At 36.7% G+C, this 23947-nt stretch overlaps 3 protein-coding genes across 4 annotated transcripts in view; all 3 read right to left on the reverse strand.

Annotated features, from left to right (window-relative positions):
* The window catches only part of LOC126692332 (protein NRT1/ PTR FAMILY 5.5-like), a 33087-nt gene extending 24586 nt beyond the window's left edge, over nt 1–8501 (reverse strand). Inside the window, exon 1 of the mRNA XM_050387905.1 lies at nt 8446–8501. Coding sequence (XP_050243862.1) covers nt 8446–8470 — 25 coding nt within the window. The 5' untranslated portion in view covers nt 8471–8501. The remainder of the gene's footprint in view (nt 1–8445) is intronic.
* Nucleotides 1–21742, reverse strand: part of LOC126692330 (protein NRT1/ PTR FAMILY 5.5-like) — a 31186-nt gene extending 9444 nt beyond the window's left edge. The window contains exons 1-6 of one of the 2 annotated variants that reach the window (XM_050387902.1): nt 21158–21742; nt 20888–20934; nt 19899–20113; nt 18352–18929; nt 17683–18066; nt 5170–5293 (exon numbers count right to left, since the gene is read on the reverse strand). In XM_050387902.1, the coding sequence (XP_050243859.1) occupies nt 5170–5293; nt 17683–18066; nt 18352–18929; nt 19899–20113; nt 20888–20912 (1326 nt within the window). In that variant the 5' untranslated portion in view covers nt 20913–20934; nt 21158–21742. Of the gene's footprint in view, nt 1–5169; nt 5294–17025; nt 18067–18351; nt 18930–19898; nt 20114–20887; nt 20935–21157 lie in introns of those variants that run through there. The other variant, XM_050387901.1, reaches the window with a different exon arrangement.
* Nucleotides 21743–21866: 124 nt separating this feature from the next.
* LOC126692333 (protein ENDOPLASMIC RETICULUM-ARRESTED PEN3) lies at nt 21867–23633 on the reverse strand. The gene has a single exon (XM_050387910.1). The coding sequence runs from the start codon at nt 23453–23455 to the stop codon at nt 22019–22021; it is 1437 nt and encodes a 478-aa protein (XP_050243867.1). The 5' UTR covers nt 23456–23633; the 3' UTR covers nt 21867–22018.
* Nucleotides 23634–23947: the final 314 nt, after the last annotated feature.

A 23947-nucleotide genomic window follows, 5' to 3' on the forward strand; every position in this document is an offset into this window, starting at 1 on the left:
ACAGAAAGCACCGCTTGTGACAGCGCTTTTCACAAGCACGTTTCTCTATGAGATCCACATCAGCCATCCGGCAACAATGTTCTTCGTTGGGTTATAGTCCCCTCATTTTGATGAACCAGATATCAGTTCTTGAGTTGTAGTCCCTACTCTTTTCATTGTTAAAAATGCCAATATAATAAATTCTCCTTACTTTCTTTACGAAAAAGGAAGGAACGAAGAACTAGAAATCAAGGTCAGTTTCACTTCATGTAGTCTGTTGAGAAGAAAAAGAGATGAGAAAGAAAATCTCTGCAGTTTCATTAACTTAAGCTTGTTGAATCATTGCACTTCACAAACGTCAATGAGTACAAAGAATGCTGCCACATTGAATTGGAGAATACAACTAACAAGGAAATGAATGTAAAATGAAATTGTTCTAAGAATACTAACTACAGCAACAACAACAACAACAATGCACATGATCTTCCTAAGGTTGTGTAGGTTCTTCACTTGGTGGGTCTTTATAGGTGTAAAACAATGCCACCAAGATGTACAAAATAAGATTTGCAGAACTCAACGTTGTCAGTGTCCACTAGTAGTTATCCAATCGACTTTTATCCAATGTGTCCTGAAACCAACTTCGTTTCCCTCCACTTCCACTGACCTTTCCCACAACATAAACTGAAAGAACACTACCCACAGTTCCTGCTCCAATTACACCGTAGCTGAAAAGTTGCAAGTAGCGCTTCATTGAGGTAGGAGCATGATTAGTGAAGAATCGATCAATGCAGTCGTTAGAGATACCTTCAACGACACCAAGAAGGAGAAACGGTGGAAGAAGCCAGAACATGCTCATTGGGATTTTCTCATTATTGTCATTAGAATTGTTGAGTAACAAGTGCCTTTTAACCACGTCTAGCCTCCTGGTTTCCACCTCTGCAGCTGTGATACAACACAGTATAGAAAACTGCATTGCTGCTGCGATTCCACATGGGGGTATATATTTTTCTTTAATAACTAGTTTAGATTAGGGTAATAGTCTTTTACAAGGTCATAGAATAGTTTAAATATAGGAAGAGGGATCTTCCATTTTCCGACCTTTTGATTCATATCCTTTGCTTGCTCTAAAAAATAAGTGTTTCCCATGGAAATCACAACCCCACACATAATGAAGGTCATCCACATGGGTATCATGCGTATAGCACTTTTTGTTCATTCTGTTCCTGATTTTGGGTTTCAACTACAATGGCAGCCTTGTCGAGGCACTTGTATTAAAAAATTATGTTTCAGAGAATAATGTAAGTCATAACTAACAGTAGATTTCATATTTTTCTGCAAACTATTAGAAGTTAGTAGATTGGAAAATAGTGACAAACAGAAATCATGAACATTGGTGAGGTTATTATACTTTCTAATAAGTCTGTTAAATGCAAAAATATGGTACTTGGGTTTTGAAATAAATGACTTTGTATCATCAATTTTCTAGGTTAAGAGAGAGAGAGAACCTGAGACTCTGGGTGTGAGGCGCCCGATTATCATTTGGTGGGAGATGACGAAACATCTTGGAAGCAGAGGCTACAAATACTCTACATACAATTGTAAAAGGACTACCCTGTGGTGCAGACTGACTGTATACACATGAGCCATTTGTGAATAGAAAAGTTGCCAATGCAGTACATACTGCTGGTATTAAAAATCGGACAAACCATGGCTTTATATAAGGAAGTGCAATACATGCAACAATTGGAAGAAAAATCACACCAAAGCCACCTGCCGCTTGCCATGGCCTAAGTGGTTCTAAATTATCTTCTTGTTGTTTTAGGAAAGACTCTAAGGATGTGATATGACCAGATATCCCAATAGCTACAAGTGCTAATGCTATATAGAAGAGAGCCTTTTGGGTATTGCCAATGCAATCTGGCTTGTATGCACCACAGTTGCCTGCAACATCAGAAAGGACTGGTGGTGTTGACATTGTCAAATTGCTAATGTTGTATATATATATATATATATATATTGGTAAGCATTCCATGATATGCTTTCTTTTGTCATTCAAGACATTACATGATAATCATTATTTATTTGTTCATCATCCATTCATGAAGTGAAATATGCTTTAAGACTTCTCGCTTGTGACTTCAGTTGACAGTTGACTTTGATCTAAAAACAGGGTTTCTCTCCATCTTCTGCATCATGACTTTACAGAGACAATTACAACAACTGGAGAATGGATGAAATGGAGGAGATAGAGACTGTCATAGTTGGTGGTGGCATTTGTGGTCTTGCTACTGCTCTTGCTCTTCATAGGTACTAATTCTATTCACTTCTTTCTTGACTTCTTTCTTATACCATGTTCAGTAACTTATAACTTCTGAGACATAAAAAAAAAAAAAAAAAAAAAAAAGGAGAGAGAGATTGAAATATGGAAATGTGTATACTGTAACTGTATAGGAAGGGTATAAAAAGTGTAGTATTAGAAAAATCGGAGACACTGCGTTCAACAGGAGCAGGTATCACTATCAGGACAAATGGTTGGTGTGCTCTTCATCAGCTTGGTCTTGCTTCAAACCTCAGACTAACTGCCCTCCCTATGTTCTTTTTATTATTTGATAGATGTTTCTTAATCCTCCTTTGGCTTGTGTGTTCCCTTGTCTCAGGATTCTACTACTAAAAAGGGTTACATTTGCAAACCGAGACTCTCTCTCTCTGCCATCCTCAATGCCTGCCCGGTCCTTCTAGACTTGTCCCTCGATGTGAATGATAATGATCTGGAAAATTTGGAGGAGCTCAATGTCATTGTCCTTGTAGCTACGCTAAAAAGATTACATCTACATTGGAAGGTTCAGCCTTCATCGGAGTACATATTCCAGATATACACCCCAGCTCTCGAGTACTTACATTTCAATGGTTATTTGAACGGGGATGATGTGTGGGAAAACCTCCCAAGCGTGGTTGAATCTGTCATTCAAATTAAGGATTGTGATTCGATTAATGATTATGCAAAGAGAGTATGGGACTTAATGGGAAAACTCTATAATGTTGTATCCGTGGAATTGAGCACAGTTACTGCATAGATTCTCTGCCATGGTTCTAATCATGAAAATAATCCCACATTTCATAATTTGTCCCCCTTGAAGTTTTGTGGTGACATTTGGCATGAGTGGTATGCATGGCATGCAGTACGGCTCTTGCTTTGTCGGGCTCCAAAGCTACAAACACTTGTCTTTGAACATTCATTTTTGCATCGCTCTAATCTTGATAATCGTAACCCTTGCTTGGAGGAGCCACTCTATGTTCCTGAATGTATGTCATCACACCTTACAACCTGTCTTTATAAAGGATTTATGGGGGTTGAGAACAAGATGGAACTTGTTAGGCAAATCCTGAAGGCAGCAAGAGTACTAAAGACAATGAAAATCACCAGTCACAGTGATCTAGACCAAAGGAATAAGCCTAGTGTTCGCAAGAAATTGAGGAAGTTTCAAAGGAGCACTCGGAATTGTCAAATTGCATTTGTCGAAGGACATTTCACATTTCACAAAAATAGCTAAAGGTATTTTTGTTTGCTATCTAAAAAAAAAAAATTTGTTTATCGAGGGGTGTTTATTTGACACGCCCAAGTGCACATAACCATACACACAATTGTCACACGGCTAAATAAAAGAATAAAATATAATACATTCAACTATCCCAATTCCATATAAGCATTCTTCCTATTGTCCAAGATTAAACCAATCAAATGATCAAGCACTTATTAAATCATACTCAAATTCACCCTCTCTCCCAAATTCTCAAGTGATGGTTCTTGAAGAGCATGAGTAATGGAGGTTGATTGTGTTCTTGAAGAGCAAGAGTAATGGGGGCTACAGGGAAGAGAGGCTCCAATGGTAATAGAAGAGGTGGGCTCAACCTTCTCCTTCCTCCAAGGGTCCAGCTGAGCTCTTCAAGAGATGGACTATTAGGGTCTAGCCAAGCTTCCAGCTTACAGGAATGCAATGGGGAAATCGAAAATAGACATATGGGTGTTGGGGGGTACTCTTGGTTTTTTGAAAAGGAAATCGAATGAGGAAAATCTATACTAATGTGATGAAACAATCTCCTAACTTCACCCTCTCTTTCCCCAAGCATCTACAATATATACAATATTTAGGTTTTTTGATGTCAAATTGAACGTGTGTATTTAAAACTGAAATCGTGTTTGTAAGATACAATTTTTGTATAACCTATATTTAAAACTAAAATTGTGTTTGTAGGACACAAACCTTAAAGGTTTGGATATCTAATACCAAAACTGAAATGTAGAATTGAAACGGTGTTTTTATGACACGATTTCTCTATAACATTAATACTATGAATTTTTGCCTTAAAAAGGGAAAAGAGAGTCTCTTTGAGATCCAATTCGCCTTACCCAAAAAATAAAAAAACCCAATGTCACAAAACTGAAACAACACCTAAAGAATTAGAGCTTTCCCATACCTCAATACCCTCCTATATAATAGCAAACCCAATTATAGTTCCCTCCATTATGCAGAACCAGAGATCAGTTCCTGAGTTATGGATGGTCCCTCCTCTTTTCATTCTTAAAAAAGCCCTTTTAATAATTTCTTCTTATGTTCTTTAAGAAAAAGAAAAGAACAAAGAATTAGAATTCAAGGTCAATTTCAATTCGTGTGGTCTGGTGAGAAACATTATCAAAAAGGGTTTGAAGGATAAAAGGGAAATCTCAGCAGTTTCATTAAATTAAGCTTCTTGCTACATTGCATTTGACAATTGTCAAGGAATACAGAGGAATGGATGTAAAATGAAATTCTTCCAAGTATACCAACCACAGCAACATCGACAACACACATCATCTTCCTAAGGCTGGGCAGATTCCTCATTCTTTGTTGCTTTACTGCCGTCTTCATTTGGTGGGTCTTTAAAGGTGTACTGCAATGCCACCAAGATGTACAAAATAAGATTTATAGAACTCAACACTGTCAGTGTCCAATAGTAGTTATCCAATCGACTTTTATTCAGTGTGTCCTGAAACTAACTTGGTCTTCCTCCCCTTTCACTGACCTTACCCACAACATAAACTGAAAGGACACTACCCACAGTTCCTGCTCCAATTACACCGTGGCTGAAAAGTTTCAAGTAGCGCCTCATTGGGGCAGGAGCTTGATTAGTGAAGAATTGATCAATGCTAAGGTTAGACATTCCTTCAACAGCACCAAGAAGGAGAAACTGTGGAAGAAGCCAGAACATGCTTATTGGGATTTTCTCATTAGGTTTATCAAGAAACCCGTGCCTTCTAATCACATCAAGCCTCCTGGTTTCCACTTCTGCAGCTGTGATACAACATAGTATAGAAAACAGCATTGCTGCTGCGATTCCACATGGGGGTATATATTTTTCTTTAATAACTAGTTTAGATTAGGGAAATAGTCTTTTACAAGGTCATAGAATAGTTTAAATATAGGAAGAGGGATCTTCCATTTTCCGACCTTTTGATTCATATCCTTTGCTTGCTCTAAAAAATAAGTGTTTCCTATGGAAATCACAACCCCACACATAATGAAGGTCATCCACATGGGTATCATGCGTATAACAATTTTTGTATCCTCCACCTCTGCTAAGCTGCGAAGTGTCCATCTATTTTGTTCATTCTGTTCCTGATTTTGGGTTTCAACTACAATCGCAGCCTTGTTGAGGCAACTGTATTAAAAAATTATGTTTCAGAGAATAATGTAAGTCATAACTAACAGTAGATTTCATATTTTTCTGCAAACTAATAGAAGTTCGTAGATTGGAAAATAGTGACAAGCAAAAATCATGAACATTGGTGAGGTCATTATACTTTCTAATAAGTCTGTTAAATGCAAAAATGTGGTACTTGGGTTTTGAAATAAATGACTTTGTATCATCAATTTTCTAGGTTGAGAGAGAGAGAACCTGAGACTCTGGGTGTGAGGCGCCCGATTATCATTTGGTGGGAGATGACGAAACATCTTGGAAGCAGAGGCTACAAATACTCTACATACAATTGTAAAAGGATTCCCCTGTGGTGCAGACTGACTGTATACACATAAGCCAGTTGTGAATAGAAAAGTTGCCAATGCAGTACATACTGCTGGTATTAAAAATCGGACAAACCATGGCTTTATATAAGGAAGTGCAATACATGCAACAATTGGAAGAAGAATCACACCAAAGCCACCTGCCGCTTGCCATGGCCTAAGTGGCTCTAAATTATCTTCTTCTTGTTGTTTCAGGAAAGACTCTAAGGATGTGATATGACCAGATATCCCAATAGCTACAAGTGCTAATGCTATATAGAAGAGAGCCTTTTGGGTATTGCCAATGCAATCTGGCTTGTATGCACCACAGTTGCTTGCAACATCAGAAAGGACTGGTGGTGTTGACATTGTCAAGGAACCCATCCCCTGCAGTGACACCCAATACTTAGTACATCTTCTTGTAAAAGTTCTATGACTTTGTCAAAGCCTATATAGCGCAAAAGAATGAATAGGTTAACATTTTCAGATCAGTAGCATTGTCATAATAGGACAATGGCATTACAAATTGATCGACATAAACTGGCTAATTTCATTGCAGAGTACAAAAGACAAAGCCAGTAAATAATAAATCTCTCTCCCAAATTACAAGGGCATCACAATGTGCACCCTAAAATGCAATATTTTGCAATTGACACCCTTCTTTAAGATCAATTTGTGATGTTCATTGGATCATCCAAATCAATGGTTAAATAAAATATTTAAGAGTAGCTATTTGCCTAAACTATGGAAGCATTTGCAATGTTCAACCAAACCAATGAAAATTTTGCAATCAACACTTTAATTTGAGAGTAATTTGCCCTTAAATTGATTAATTTACATGCTAATATGGATGGTCCGGTGAACATTGCAAGTTATTCTCAAGTTAGAGTGTTGCTTCCATTACTTTATAATTTAGGGCTGGCATTATAAATGCTCCCATAATTTCAGGAAAATAGCTACAATTAATTTTAATTAGAAATGAAGAAATAATCATGCAGCATAATATTCCTCAGTCAAAACCATCCGTGTATCAACAATTTCTGAGTGATTTTATTAAATGAGATGCCCAAGTTGCTCCTTGATTATTCATTCTACACTGTTGTGCCTATATTACTACGATGTTTGAAGTGATAAATATAACTTCTTTTGATTATTCAGTTGTTACAAACTGTGGGAGGGGAATTTGAACCCGGTTCTCCTTATAAAGAAGACCAGGCAATGCCATTGGACTACAAGGTTCTTGGAAAAATGATAATGATAAATTTAACTAAAGTAGATTTAAACAACAACTTGGCAATAGTCATAGCATAGTAGAAACATATAAAAAAAATTAGGGAAATTTTGAAAACCTACAAAGCTATAAGCAAGACTGGAGAGCAATAGCATCCAATAGTCACCCATGAAAGCATCAACAAGGAAGGTCATGCCTATAGGCATTATGGCAGCAACACCAGTAAACACATTCACAATTGTAGCAGCATGGGTAATGTTAAGACTCCAGACATTTGTCAAGTATGTCATCATCACAAACAAGGCATAAGCTGTTAGTATGTCAGCCCATACCAGAACTACAATGGAAAAGGAAGAAAGTGCCTTTAGATTACATCAATAAATAAATTTTTTTTAAAAAAAAGAAAAAGAAAAAAGAAAAGGTAGCTTGATATATGGATGAATAATTTGAAACCCAGTAGTTAAACTAACCCTTCGATGACATGACTGTCATGTAAAAGAACTGCCTTTAAATAAGTAATCACCAAATGAATTCTTTGAAATCTTACAAATTTCCATAGCCATACTTGATATATCAAGGTTTGAAGAACTGCCTTTTTAATTGGATTCTGGATTAGAAAGTGGTAAAATCTAATCTACTAGTTTCATGGTGAATGTCTATAAAAAAAAAAAAAAAAAAAAAGTTCCATGGTGAATGGATATGATTTTAATAATTTCACGGTGGAGTTACCCAAAAAAAACTCTAAAAGATCCTAGTCCAAATATTATAAGGATTAAGGATCTATGAACATAAATGGTGCTTCAAAGAATTACTTTCTATACTGATAATTTGTTAAAATCTTTCGGAAAGAAATGCAAATAAAATGTGCCAGATTTTGCAAATAGTTCCATATTACTCGTAAGGTAAGGAAAATAAGTGATGGAATGCAAGGGACATATTTTCTTTTAAAACAAACAAGCAATTGAAATCCTCTCTATAAGATAATGCCAAATTTGAAATTTTAGGGAATTCATGCGTTCTTAATTCTTAGTACCTCTATAGCTAAGATTAAGGATTAAAAAATAAAGACCCATATAAGTCAACAATCAGAATGAGATGCCAAGTGTGTGTTTGTGTGATTTCTTTTAACTCATTTGTGTAACAACTGAACCCAAAGTGCTGAAACTACTAGATTATTTATAAACTAGTGCAAAGTACCTGTTATTCTGACAAAGGATGCCATGTTCTCCAGTACCCTCAGCTTTCTGTAATACAAAAACTACAAAACAAGTATATTGAAATACACTAAGTTCTAAGAGAGAACAACCAAAGTAACATGTTGCAACAGAGAAATTCCAAGTTGCAAGAATTGGAGATAAGACTGTCTACCAATCAGCTCTCCCAAGATCCCATAAAAGTGGGAGGTTTGTAGGCTTAGTACTACCTCTAAGAAGGTCAGCACACATGGTTGAAAAATATGAAGTTCAAAAACATGCTTACCATCAAGAAATGATAAGCAAACATAAATTATATGAATTAAGAAGTTTCTTGGAGAAAGCCAGAGAAAAAAATATGTTATAGAAGGTGTTACCTGGAAGGGGTTGAAGCTATATTGTACAAACCATAGAGGGAAATTTCTGGGAGAGAGAAGGGGAAAGACAATGCCAGAGACAAGCCATCACCTCGTTAACCTTCATTTTGGACATCCAGTCATACAACTTTCCTAGTTCCTTGTGACTGTGCTGTTGCATTTTACATCAGTTGACTTCTTACTTTCTTAGTCAATATCAATATATCTCAGTGTCTTCAAATATCTAACCTGAGGCAGCCCGACAGTGAAATAGAAGTACTTTGTTCATATAAACTTTTTTAAGGCTCCACTTTTTTAAGTACTAAAAAGAACCTCTCCTCACAAACTCTGGCTTCGGCTCTAAAATACTTTATGGTCGTGTGTGTAAGGACGTGTGTAATTAAATACAAAAATTTTGATATGCATTATACCCATGTGGATAACATTCAATATGTGGGGGGATTGCTTTGCATAGGAAACATTTACTTCGAGAGCAAGCAAAAAATATGAATTACAAGGTTGGAAATTGAAGGTCCCTCTTCCTATATTTAAAATTTTCTATGACCCTGTAAAAGATCATTTTACTGATCTGTATGTCAAAGTAGCTAAAAAAGTAATTCCAGGAAAGTATGTAGCCCCATGTGGAATCAATGTAGCAAAGCTGTTTTTTATACTATGTTGTATTGCGGCTGCAAAAATGAAAACCATGAGGCTAGATGTGATTAGAAGGCACATGTTATATGACAAAACTAATGAGAAAATTCCAATGAGCATCTTCTTGCTTCTTCCACAGTTTCTCCTTACTAGTGCCCTTGATAAAATCTCTGAGGACACCATTGATAGTTACTTCACTGATCAAGTTCCTGAATCAGTAAGATGCTACTTGCCATTTTCACTTATTGAGGTAATTGGAGCAGGAACTATGGGTAGTGCCCTTTCAGTTGACGTGGGTAAGATCAGTGAAAATGGAGGGAAACTATCAATGCCCTTTCAGTTGCCATTTTCACTTATTGGACTCCAATTGCAGCCTTGCCAGGGCACCTGTATTAAAAAAAATTCCTCTTTCAAGAACATTGTAGAGCTTGCTAAAATTTTTGTATGTCATAGCTAATAATTGATTACATATTGTTCTGCCAACTATTAGAAGTTAGTAAACTGGGAAATTGTTACTAAAAGAACTCATGAACATTGGTGAAGTCATTATATTTTCTAAAAACTCTTGGGTTTGAAAATAAATGACTATCATCAAATTTCTAGGTTGACAGTGAGAGACAGAGAACCTGAGACTCTGTGTTTGAGGCAGCCGATTATCATCTGGTAAGCGATGATGAAAAATATTGGAAGCAGAGGCTACAAAAACTCTAAATATAGTTGTAAGAGGGCTCCCCTGTGGTCCAGTACGTTTGTATGAACATGAGCCAGTTGTGAATAAAACAGTTGCCACTACAGTACATATTGCTGGCATTCCAAATCGGACAGACCAAGGCTTTATAAATTGAATTGCAATAAATCCAACAATTGCAAGAAGAATCACAATAAAGCCACCTGCTGCTTGCCATGGCATTCGTTGTTCTGAATCTTGCTGTTTCAGGAAAGCGTCCAAGGATGTGATATGACCAGATATCCCAATAGCTAAGAATGCTAACGCTGTATAGAAGAGAACCATTTGGGCATCTCCAATGCAATCTGGCTTGTATGCACCACAGTTCCCTGCAGCATTAGAAAGGATAGGTGGTGTTGACATTGCCAATAAGCTTAACCCCTGCAGTGACACCCAATAATTAGTACATCTCTGGTAAGTCCTACGACTTTGTCAAAACCTATACAATGCAAAAGAATGAATTGGGTAACATTGTCAGATCAATAACATTGTCATGACAGCATTAGATATTGATAAACATCGCTGCCTTATTTCATTGCAGAGTACAAAAAGATAAAGCAGGTTCATAACAAATATCACTCCTAAATTACAAGGGCGTTGCAGTGTGCACCCCAAAATACAATAGTTTGCAATTGACACCCTTCTATTCAAGTTTAATTTGTAATGTTCACTGCATCATCCAAATCAATGTTTTAATAGACATATTTGAGAGTAGCTATTCACCTAAACTATGAAAGCATATGCAATGTCAAACCTAACCTATAAAAATAATGCAATCAACTGTTTAATTTGAGAGTAATCTTCCCAAAAATTCAATAATTTTCACAGTAATATGGATAGCGGGGTGAACAAAGCAAGTTAATCTCAAATTAAAGTGTTGATTTGATTACATTATATTTAGGATGGGTGTTATAAATGCTTACATAATTTTAAGTCAGATAGCTGCAATAAATTCAAATTAGAAAAGAGGAAGAAGAAATAATCATGCAGCATGATACCCCTCAGTCAAAACAATCCCTGTATCAACGATTTTCAAGTGATTTGTTTAGATGAGGTGCCCAATGTTGCTCCTTGATTATCCGTTCTACATTGTTGCACCTATATAGGCTATATTATTATGATGCTTGAAGTGATAAATATAACTTCTTTTATATATATATAAAATTCAATTTTTAAAACGTGTGAGGAGGGGAATTTGAAGCAACCAGGCAATGTGATTGGGGTGCAAGGCTCTTGGAGAATTGATAAGTATAACTATAGAAAATTTAAACAACAAAATCAGAAATACTCATAGCATAGCAGAAACACATAAACAAATAAGGGAAATTTTGAAAACCTACAAAGCTATAAGCAAGACTGGAGATCAAGAGCATCCAATAGTCACCCATGAAAGCATCAACAAGGAAGGCCATGCCGATAGGCATTATGGTTGCCACACCAGAAAACACATTCACAATTGCAGCAGCATGGGTAATGTTAAGACTCCAGACCTTTGTCAAGTATGGCGTCATCACAAACAAGGCATAATTTGTTAGGATGTCAGCCCATATCAGAACTGCAATGGAAGAGGAAGAAAGTGCCTTTAGAATACACCAATAATTAAATAACAAAAAATCTACGGTGGCTTTATATTAAACATTTTCATTAAACGGAAAATTTGTAACCCTCAAGTTGAACTAACCCTTTGGTGACATGACCGTCAAGTGAAATAACTGCCTTTATAGCAGTAATCACCAATTGATTTCTTTGAAATCTTAATTTCCATAGGCATACTTGGATATCAAGGGTCGAATATTTTCCTTTTCCATTGGTTTCTGAATTAGAATGTGGCAAATTCCATTATTCTTATTTCAAGTGAATAGATAGGATTTTAAGAATTTCATGGTAGAGTTATCCAAAAAACTCAAAAAAGTTCCTGGTAGGATTAAAGATCTATGATAATAAATGGTGTTTCAAAGAAATTTTTTATTTTTTACTAATAATTTGAAAATGGCTTTCAGAAAGAAAAGAGCAAATGGGGGCTTATTTAATATTAAAACAAGTGAGCAATTAAAATCCTCTCTGTAGAATAATTCCAAATTTCAGGGAATTCCTTTGTTCTTAAATCTTAGTACCCCTATAACTATGATTAAAAAAAAAATTAAAAAAAAAAAAAGCCCAGTTAAGTCAACAATCAGAATGAGATGTCAAGTGTGTGTCTCTGTGATTTCTCTTGAGCTCATTTGTGTAGCAAGTTAACCCAATGTACTTAAAATACTAGATTATTTACAAACTAGAGCAAAGTACCTGTTATTCTGACAAAGGATCCCATGTTCACTAGTACCCTCCCTCGGTTTTCTGTAATACAAAAAACCTACAAAATTAGTTGAAACTATTATATCAAAGCAAGCTAAGTTCTGAGAGAGAACAGCCAAAGTAACATGCAACAAAGCCTACCAATCACTACTCCTAGATCCCACAGAAGTGAGAGGTTTGTGGACTAAGTATGATCTCTAAGAAAGTCAGCACATATGATTGAAAGCTTTAAAAGCTAAAAAACAAGCTTATTGAAGATGATAAAATATTGTGCCTGATGGGCTTACCTTGATGGGCCTGACGGATTGGGTCTCTTGGGCCTGTGTGAAGATGGTCCCAGCTTTGAAGGCCCATCACTGACTGACACAGTAAGGGCCCATGATCCGAAACGTCCATAGCCCAAAAAAACCCTAAGATCCGGAAGTGGCAATCCTTGCTCACCACGCTTAGAAGAATTGGGAGTAGAGTCCCACATTGAAAAGATGTGGAAACCAAAAAGGAAAAGTCAACCCTCTATCACTATAAAAGGTCTAATACCCACAAAAATCGAGGTACGCTTTAATTGACCCTCTCTAACGCTCTAAGTAAAACAGAACAATTCTAACTTGACCGTCGGAGAACCTTTGGCCGGCACCACACCGGTGCTCTCCGAAGGACTTCCGTCGATTGTTCTTGTCGTGCAGGTTCGATTCGAGTCGCGAGTACGGTGTGACCCATTGGTGACAATTTTCGACGTCATCACTTATTTTCAAGAAATGATAAGCAAACATAAGATCAAAATTGAATATGAATAAGAAGTTTGTTGGAGAAAGCAAAGAAGAAAGTAAGTTATAGAAGACGTTATACCGGAAAAGACTAGTGGGGTTGAAGCTATATTTTACTACAAAGCGTGGGAGGGAAATTTCTGGGAGAGACAATGTGAGAGATAGGCCAATAGGCCATCACCGCGTTAACCTACATTTTTGTCACTTTCAGAGTTCAGTCATACAACTTTCCTAATTCCTCGTAACCATGCTGATGCATTTTACTCCATCAGTTGATTTCTTAGTAGTTTCTTAGTCTATGACCATAGATACTTTTAACTTTATCAGTGTCTTTAAGTATCTAAACTGTTGGTGCCGGTCCAATAGGGAAATAGAAGTGTATTTTTTTTTCATTAAAAAAAAAAAAAAAAAAAAAAAAAAAAAAAAAACTAGAATTTTTGTTTGCTATCTAAAAAAAAAAAAAAATTGTTTATCGAGTGGTGTTTATTTGACACACTCAGGTGCACATAACCATACACACAATTGCCACATAGCTAAATAAAAGAATAAAATATAATACATTCAGCTATCCCAATTCCATTCAAGCATTCTTCCTATAGTCCAAGATTAAACCAATCAAATGATCCAGCACTTATTTAAATCAGACTCAAACTCACCCTCTCTCCCAAATTCCCAAGTGATGGTTCTTGAAGAGCATGAGCAATGAAGCACGGGTGCGTTTCGGGACTCGAGTGCGAGTGCGGGTGCTGGTGCGGGACTTGGCAATTTTTGAAAAAGGTGGGTGCGGGTGCGGCAGGACTTGGCGATTAAAAAATTATTAAAAATATTTTTATAATATATGTTTATTATATTGCTAAGCATACTTTTACTTTTTCACATTATATAAACAAATACCAAATTTAAGAGCAATAGTAGATAACAACTAAAACATGATATTCATAAATTAAATATAATCCACAAGATTAAAACTAAAACATTCCATGATGTTTGGAAATTAGAATACAACTCATAAGTTTGAAACTAAAACAAAATAAAAGATAATCAACAAGACTGAAGCAAATGCAGTGTGCACACAACACTCACTATGGACGGAGCACACAGAGATGAAGGACGGAGTACACAGAGAAGGTAGAAGGGAGATGAGGGACGGAGTGAGAGAGGAGTTTTGGACAAAGTGTGAGGGTCTGAGGGGTCTGGGTATTTAGGTTAAGACCTTAAGTCAAATGGTGCGTTTGCACCTTTTTTTTTTTTTTTTTTTTGAATTTCGGCCTGACTCGGCCGATACAGGCCGATACGGACCGAGTCGGCCCGATTTGGGCCACGTTGGCACCGATTTTGGCCACGTCGGCACCGATTTTGGCTGCGTCGGCCCGAGTTGGGATCCGCCACCTGGCGCGACGTGGCACGACGCGGGACGGACACGCGGTCTGCGGCGTCCCTCCCGCGTCGGATGCGAGTGCGCCGGCCTGGGAGCCACGTCCGTGCATCCTTGAGCATGAGTAATGGAGGTTGACTGTGTTCTTGAAGAGCACGAGTAACGGAGGCTACAATGAAGAGAGACTCCAATGGAAATAGAAGAGGTGGGCTCAACCCTCTCCTTCCCCCAAGGGTCCAGCTGAGCTTTTCAAGAGATGGACTATTATAGGGTCTAGCTAAGCTTCCAGCTTACAGGAATGCAATGGGGAAATATAAAATAGACATATGGGTTTTGGGTACTCTTGGTTTTTTGAAAAGGAAATTGAATGAGGAAAATCTATACTAATGTGATAAAACTATCTCTTAACTTCACCCTCTCTTTTCCCAAGCATCTACAATATATATATAGTATTTAGGTTTTTTGACGTTAAATTGAACGTAACTATATTCTATATATTTCTAAAAGCTGAACCGTAACATTTATTGTTATCATGTTCCAGTTGAGCCACATCAGCGTTCACGTCATTATCTTCTTCTTCTTTTTTTCCAAATTTTCTATAATTGTTTTTAACATTTATTTTTTTAATATTTACACTTCTCCAACTTTTCTCCCTCCCCTACCTTTTTATCTCCCCATTACTTCTCCAACATTTCTCCCTTCCTTACCTTTTCATCTTCCCACTACCCTCTAAAATAATATCATTCTTCCTGTTTCCCCTCATTTTCCTTTATTTTTGTTTTTTCTTATTCACACCCTCTTACTATAAATTTGTCGTTATCTCTTCCATTCTATGCATAGTTTTCCCTCACAACAAAAATGTTGTTTCTCTCTCTCTCTCTCTCCCACACACACACACACACACACAAATTTTTGGTGGATTTTTTTTCTTGCATATCTGCTTTAGGTTGATAATTTTTTATATTCTTTGAAACTCTACTTTGGGTTAATGCGATTTAGTTTTGTTTTTTAAATTGATTTTTTTTTTTTGTTCTCTTTTATTGTTAAATGTTATCTTATTGCATTATAAAGAATTAAATATAACATTTTAAAATATAATATTATTCTATTACATAACATGATTTGGATAATTTGTTATTTATTGTAAATTGATGTTTCTTCTATTACATAGTATGTTTTTTTTTATAGTGCTCAATTTAGATGTTAAACTATAAGACTTTACTAATTTTGTTTATTCTTCAATCCGGTGGACAAAATACTCTTAATAGTTGTATTAGAAGTACACTATAATGCCATTTATTTAGAAAAAAGCAAAATTTGACGAAACGAAAATAATTGGATGGGTGACAAATTTTAGCTTTTGCAGTTTTATTTTAATTATTATTATTATTTTATAACAATGCATATATAGAAATTTAATTCTTAGATTTTGCTAATAATTTTTTATTTGATAATATGTTTTGGGTGGATGAAATTGCAACAAATTGTTTTCCTAATTGGTCCAATTAATCATTGTTAAATTTTATTAATTTTCTTAGTTAGATTTTTCTGTGTTTTGGATTGTAGGCAGAAAAAAAATAAAGTTTGAGAAAGTTTGTTTAAAACTAAAAGAATAATTTCCAAATTTTATATTCTTTTTAGTGATTCACAAAATGTTACAAACAACTTTTATTAAAAAATGAATATTTTCGTTAACTTGCCTTTTAAATTTCTGAGAAAAATTGTTTTGTTTTCATTTTGGTATGACAAAATTTATATTTATGATTTATGATTATTCCTATAATAAATAAAAATATGATTAGCAAATACATTACTCTTTATTAAATTAGTTTAAATTGTAAAAAAAAAAATAAATAAATAAAATCACCATAATATAATTATCAAGTGTAACGCGCGGGTTCGCAGCTAGAATATTTAAAACTAAAATCGTGTTTGTAAGATACAATTTTTGTATAACCTATATTTAAAACTAAAATTGTGTTTCTAAAACACAAACCTTAAAGGTTTGGATATCTGATACCAAAACTAATATGTAGAATTGAAACAATGTTTTTAAGACATGATTTCTCCATAACATTAATACTATGAATTTTTGCCTTAGAAGGGAAAAGAGTCTCTTTGAGATCCAATTCCCCTTACCCAAAAAATAAGAAAACCCAATGTCACAAAACTGAAGCAGAACCTAAATAATTAGAGCTTTCCCATACCTCAATACCCTCCTATATAATAGCAAACCCAATTATAGTACCCTCCTATAAATCAGTTCCTGAGTTATGGTCCCTCCTCTTTTCATTCTTAAAAAAGCCCTTTTAATCATTTCTTATTACGTTCTTTAAGAAAAAGAAAAGAACGACTTAGAATTCAAGGTCAATTTCAATTCGTGTGGTCTGGTGAGAAACATTAACAAAAAGGGTTTGAAGGAAAAAAGGGAAATCTCAGCAGTTTCATTAAATTAAGCTTCTTGCTACATTGCACTTGACAAACGTCAAGGAATACAGAGAATACTGCCACATTGAATTGGAGAATACAGGGGAATGCATGTAAAAAGAAATTCTTCCAAGCATACCAACCACAGCAACAACAACAACAATGCACACCATCTTCCTTGGGCTAGGCAGATCCTTCATTCTTTGTTGCTTTATCGTCATCTTCATTTGGTGGGTCTTTATAGGTGTACTGCGATGCCACCAAGATGTACAAAATAAGATTTATAGAACTCAACACTGTCAGTGTCCAATAGTAGTTATCCAATCGACTTTTATTCAGTGTGTCCTGAAACCAATTTGGTCTTCCTCCCCTTTCACTGACCTTACCCACAACATAAACTGAAAGGACACTACCCACAGTTCCTGCTCCAATAACACCGTGGGTGAAAAGATTCAAGTAGCGCCTCATTGAGGCAGGAGCTTGATTAGTGAAGAATTGATCAATGCTGAGGTTAGACATTCCTTCAACAGCACCAAGAAGGAGAAACTGTGGAAGAAGGCAGAACATGCTCATTGGAATTTTCTCCTTGCTGTCATTAGGTTTGTCAAGCAACCCGTGCCTTCTAATCACGTCTAGCCTCCAGGTTTCCACTTCTGCAGCTGTGATACAACATAGTATAGAAAACAGCATTGCTACTATGATTCCAAAGGGGGGTACATATTTTCCTGGAATTACTTTTTTAGTTACTTTGACATACAGACCTTTGAAATGGTCTTTTACAAGGTCATAGAAAAATTTTAATATAGGAAGAGGGACCTTCAATTTTCCAACCTTGCGATTCATATCAGTTGCTTGCTCTAAAAAATAAGTGCTGCCTATGGAAATCACAACCCCACACATAATGAATGTCATCCACATGGGTATCATGCGTATAACCATTTTAGTATCCTCCACCTCTTCTCTGTTGCAAACTTTCCATCTATTTTGCTCTTGATTTTGGGTTTTGATTACAGCCTTGTCAAGGCACCTGTATTGAAAAATTATGTTTCAGATAACATAGTAGGAAATATGTGTACAGCTTGATAAAAAATTTTGTAACCTGTAAGTCATTAGTCAAAACTAACAGCTGATTAAATATTGTGCTGTCAACTATTAGAAGTTAGTAAATTGGAAAATAGTTACAAGCATGTATCATGAACATTAGTGAGGACATTATACTTTCTAAACTCTGTTAAATGCAAAAATGTGGGTACTTGGGTTTCAAAATAAATGACTTCATATCATCAAGTTTCTAGAGAGAGAGAGAGAGAACCTGAGGCTCCGGGTGTGAGGCAGCGGATAATCATCTGGTGGGAGATGACGAAACATATTGGAAGCAGAGGCTACAAAGACTCTACATATAGTTGTAAGAGGACTCCCCTCTGGTCTAGAATGTTTGTATGAACGGCCAGTTGTGAATAGAAAAGTTGCCACTACAGTACATATTGCTGGTATTCCAAATCGGACAGACCATGGCTTTATGTACGGAAGTGCAATACATCCAACAATTGGAAAAATAATCACACTAAACATGCCTAACGCTTGACATGGTGTTGGCTCTAGCTTTTCTGATTCATCTTGATCACTGTTTTGGTTCTTTTTTATTTGTTGATTTGTTGGCTGTTGTTTTTCTGAATCATCTTGATCACTTTTTTGGTTCTTTTTTATTTGTTGATTCAGGAAATACTCTAAGGATGTGATATGACCAGACATCCCAATAGCTATGAGTGCCAACGCTGTATAGAAGAGAGCCTTTTGGGTATCACCAATGCAATCTGGCTTGTATGCACCACAGTTTCCTGCAGCATTAGAAAGGACAGGTGGTGTTGACATTGCCAAGAAGCTCACCCCCTGCAGTGACAACCAATAATTAGTACATCTTCTGGTAAGTTGCATGACTTTGTCAAAACCTATACAGCACAAAAGAATGAATTGGGTAACATTTTTGGATCAACTAACATTGTCACAACAGCATTACAAAAATTGATAAACATAAGTGGGTTATCTCATTGCAGACTGCAGAGTACAAAAGATAAAGCTGGTTAATAACCAATATCACTCCAAAATTACAAGAGCATTGCAATGTGCACAACTAAATACATTATTTTGCAATTGACACCCTTCTTTAATATTAATTTGTAATTTTCACTACATCATCCAAATCAATGTTTAAATAAACATATTTATGAGTAGCTATTCACTTAAACTATGAAAGCATTTGCAATGTGCAACCTAACCAATAAAATTTTTGCAATCAACACTTTAATTTAAGAGTAGTTTACCCACAAATTCATTAATTTACATAGTAATATGGAAGGTGGGATGAAAAATGCAAGTTAATCTCAAATTAAGTGTTGATTTCATTACTTTATAATTTAGGGTGGGTGTTATAAATGCTCCCATAATTTAAGGCAGAAAGCTGCAATTAATTCAAATTAGAAAAGAAGTAGAAGAAATAATCATGCAGCATAACGTTCCTCAGTTAAAATAATCCATGTGTCAATGATTTTTAAGTTATTCTATTTGGATGAGATGCCCAATGTTGCTCCTTGATTGTTCATTCTATGTTGTTGTGCCTATATTTCTATGATGTTTGAAGTGATGAATATTACCTTTTTTTATTATTATTTACTTTTTATAATTCTATTGCTACAACAAGTGGGGAGGAATCTGAACCCAAAGACCAGGCAATGTCATTGGGCTACAAGGCTCATGGAGAAATGATAAATATAACTAAAGCAGATTTGAACAACAAAAATTCGCAATATTCATAGCATAGCAGAGACACATAAAAAAATGACGGAAATTTTGAAAACCTACAATGCTATAAGCAAGACTGGAGAGCAAGAGCATCCTATAGTCACCAATGAAAGCATCAACAAGGAAGGCCATGCCTATAGGCATTATACTCGCAACACCATAAAACACATTCACAATTGCAGCAGCACGGGTAATGTTAAGATTCCAGACAGTTGTCAAGTATGGCATCATCACAAACAAGGCATAAGCTGTTAGTATATCAGCCCATACCAGAACTGCAATGGAAGAGGAAGAAAGTGCCTTTAGAATATACCAATAAATAAATAAATCTAAGGTGGCTTAATATATGGAAGAATAATTTGTAACCCTCTGGTTGAACTAACCTTTTGATGACATGACCATCAAGTAAAATAACTGCATTTAAAGCAGTAATCACCAATTGAATTCTTTGAAATCTTACAAATTTCCATAGGCATACTTGATAGCAAGGGTTAAAGAACTGCGTTTTTCATTGTTTTCTACAAAATCCTATCTACAAATTTCATGGTGAGAGGATAGGATTTTAAGATTTCACAGTGGAGTTATCCAAAAAACTCTTTAAGATCCTAGTCTGAATATTATAAGGATTAAGGATCTACGACCATAAATGATGGCTCAAAGAAATTACATTTTGTACTAATTATTTGTGAATGGCTTTTGGGAAGAAAAGAGCAAATGGAATATGCCAGATTTTGCAGATAGTTCCATATTACTTGTAAGGTAAGGAAAATACAGGATGGAATGCAAGGGACTTATTTATTTTCTATTAAAACAAAGAGCAATTAAACTCCTCTCCGTAGAATAATGCCAAATTTTGAGGGATGCATGTGTTCTTAAATCTTCGTAACTCTACAGCTATGATTAAAGATTAAGAAAACTCTGAAGACCCAAAATAAGTCAACAATCAAAATGAGATGCCAAGTGTGAGATTTCTCTATTAATTCATTTGTGTAACAACTTAACCCAATGTGCTGAAACTACTACATTATTTATAAACAAGTGCAAAGTACCTGTTATTCTGACAAAGGATGCCATGTTCACCAGTTACTTCAGCTTTCTGTAATACCAAAAAAAAAAAAAAAAAACCTACAAAATCAGTTGGAACAAGAATAAATTGTGTCTACGAAGGTGAGCAGAGCACATATGGTTGAAAACCACAAAGTTAAAAAAAAAAAAAAACATGTTTACCTTCAAGAAATGGTAAGCTTTAGGACCTCCTAAGATTATATAAATAAACTGTTTATTGGAGAAAGCCAGAGAAAAGTTATAGAAGATGTTACCTGGAAAGACTAGTGGGGTTGAAAGCTATATTGTAGAAACCGTAGGAGGGAACTTTCTGGGAGAGACAATGTCAGAGACAAACCATCACCGCGTTGACGACATTCACCATACAACTTTCCCAATTCCTTGTAACTTCGGTCTTTCATTCTACTCGAGTCAGTTGACTTCTCAAGTTCTTAGTCTATGAAAAAATATATTCTATCATTGTGTCTTCAAGTACCTAAACCTGAGACTACCCAATTAATTATACAAGTACCTGTACTTTTTCCACTTACATAGGTTTCTGTTTGACTGTTTGACCGTTTTAGGCTAAGCCCATGTGATTTTGCAACAACTACTTAAGCTTTGTTACTTGTTCATATATAATTTTTTTAATTAGTGAAATACAAGCTAGTAAGCACGAACATGGATACAATGGTAAAATATGTGTAGATCATCCCAAATGAGGTGTTAGTGCTTCTTAGAGGGACACTTTCTTATCTAAAGCTATAGAAGTAGTAATTTTCAACAAATGGATTGCTTGAATTCCAGTTGGGAAAAGCCCAAGAATGGCTATATAGCCCACTTAGGCTTCTGCCTTTGTGTGAACACAATTATTAAGAGTAATTTTTAGGTATTTCAGTGCATCAATAGTGTTTTTTCTTTTTATATTTATGGTGGAATCCATCATAAATATAAGATGAGGAAGCACAAAAAAAGGTCCAAGAATGGATCAACCATAGACTGAGGACACAATCATAGTCATTCAAAAGCTTAAATCAAATTACATTACAAATTATACGATGCACAGAGAGAAAAGAGAGCCTCTTTGAGATCCAATTCCCCATTTACCCAAAAAAATTATACACAAAACCCAATTGTCACAAAGCTGAAACAGTACCGGAAGAATGAGAACTTTCCCAAACCTCAATACCCTCAACATTTTCTCTACTAACAAACAACCTATCCCCACCACCTTCAATTCTTGTAATAATCCCTCTCTCACAATCCTCAACTTTGTCCACAAAATTCCTCCTATGTAAAAAACCCTCTTCACTCTCATTTTCCACTCCATTTTCTCTTCCTTCCACTCTTGACCAAACCTCTAAACCCCCACCTCTTCCCACAAACACTTGCTTCTTATAACACTGAATTACGCTATTGCCCCCACCTCCTCCACTTGTTGTGTTTCTCATACTTGGGTTCCTATCTTTCAAATATACCCACGGATCGTCCCCTAATTTACGAACATCTGCCATTCCCAAATCACCCGATTTCGAACATATTTTGTACAGAGTTGACTCGTCCGTGTCAACCGCCACGTCAGCGAACGAGTCTCCGTACCTACTGCTGCGACCCGAACCTGGCTCGCTCGTTTCCCAAACCACATCGCCAGACCTCGCGTCCCACAATCTGATGTACCCTGAGTAGCCGAAAGCGCCGCCAGTGACGGCGGTTCCGACTAGAAGGTTTTTCTCCGGGATCCACGTCAGCTTTCCGGGGACGATGTGTTTTGCGGAGTTTCCGGACCGGCGGCCGAGCTCCGACGCGATCTGGAGCGTCGATTTGTCGATCACGAGCACGCAATTCTCTTTGTGCGGGCAATCGAAAGAGGCGAATATCGAATTCTCTGAGTCGGCGATTGCTGTGACTCGCGCTTTGTAGATACGCGTGTCGGTCGGGTCGGTCCACTGCGTGGTGCCGACGTGGCGGCCGCCGGAGAAATTGTAGAAGTGAAGTCCGGCGGCGGATTGTGATCCTAAAACTGCGATCTCCGGCCAAACTCTGCAGATCGAGGTGATATATTCCAAGTGAGTCCGAATCGTCGCGGTGTGGTAGAGATTCCAATCGTAGCTCGAGATCTGACCGCCATGAGCGATCCAGATCGATCCATCGCCGGCGGCGGCTGTGAACGCCGAGGGAAGTCCTTCGGAGGCAGGACGGATGGTGGAGACGACGGAGGCGTCGATTCCGGCGAAAGGAGGAGGAGACATCGCCGACTTGAGATGCGATTCGATGCCGTAGTAGAGAGCTTCATCGGCGAGCTCTTGTTTGGAGAATCGGCGAGACGTGGAGGGGAGGCGATTCGATCGGAGGAGAGAGAGGAGGACAGAGAATATCTCCGGGTCACGGTCTATGAAAACCGGGCTCGGGTTCGGGTCGTCAGTGGTCCGGTTCGATAAGGCGGCTAAGAGTGAATCGGAGCCACCGGACTGTATGGTTGAGAGTGTGGTTTCGAAGAGCTTGCCACCAACGTTGAGCTTGATACGGTCGTTGTGGTGGGGTCCAGGGGCAGAATTGGAATTTTCGTCGCCCATTAATGGAAATACTGTGAAAATTGACGATTCCGAAGAGATTGGGAAGAAGAAGAAGAAGAACAACAACAACAACAAGAGGATGAGAATTTTCTGTGGCGAAAATGGCTGTTATACCCTTGTCTTTTCCGGAAATCACGATGAAATTGCAGATAAGGATTGGTACAATCAAGGGTGATGCGGTAATTGTCTAAAAAAAAATCAGAGGTTTTCATAGGAATTATAATAATAAAATATTATTATGTCGGTTTGGGTTTTAACTTTTATCAACTATGGGCTCGACTTGGGCTGACCCAAGTAGAGCACAAAATTACAGACATTTATGGTTTGCAAATCACAGTAACCCAAGCCCAATAACTTACTTGGGGTCAGGAGACTCAGGACTTGCTTATGGGGAAGAAAAATTATGTAATTCTTCTACTATTGGTTCATGGGGCCGTAGATGGCTTTAAAAAAAGAGTAGGTCAAATTAATATGATATATAATTAAAAAAAA

This window comes from Quercus robur, chromosome 7, assembly GCF_932294415.1.
Source record: "Quercus robur chromosome 7, dhQueRobu3.1, whole genome shotgun sequence".
Classification (NCBI taxonomy): domain Eukaryota; kingdom Viridiplantae; phylum Streptophyta; class Magnoliopsida; order Fagales; family Fagaceae; genus Quercus; species Quercus robur.

Excerpts from the sequence above, each read along its gene's own strand:
- LOC126692333 (XM_050387910.1), bottom strand. The coding sequence starts at position 23,455 with ATGGGCGACGAAAATTCCAATTCTGCCCCTGGACCCCACCACAACGAC.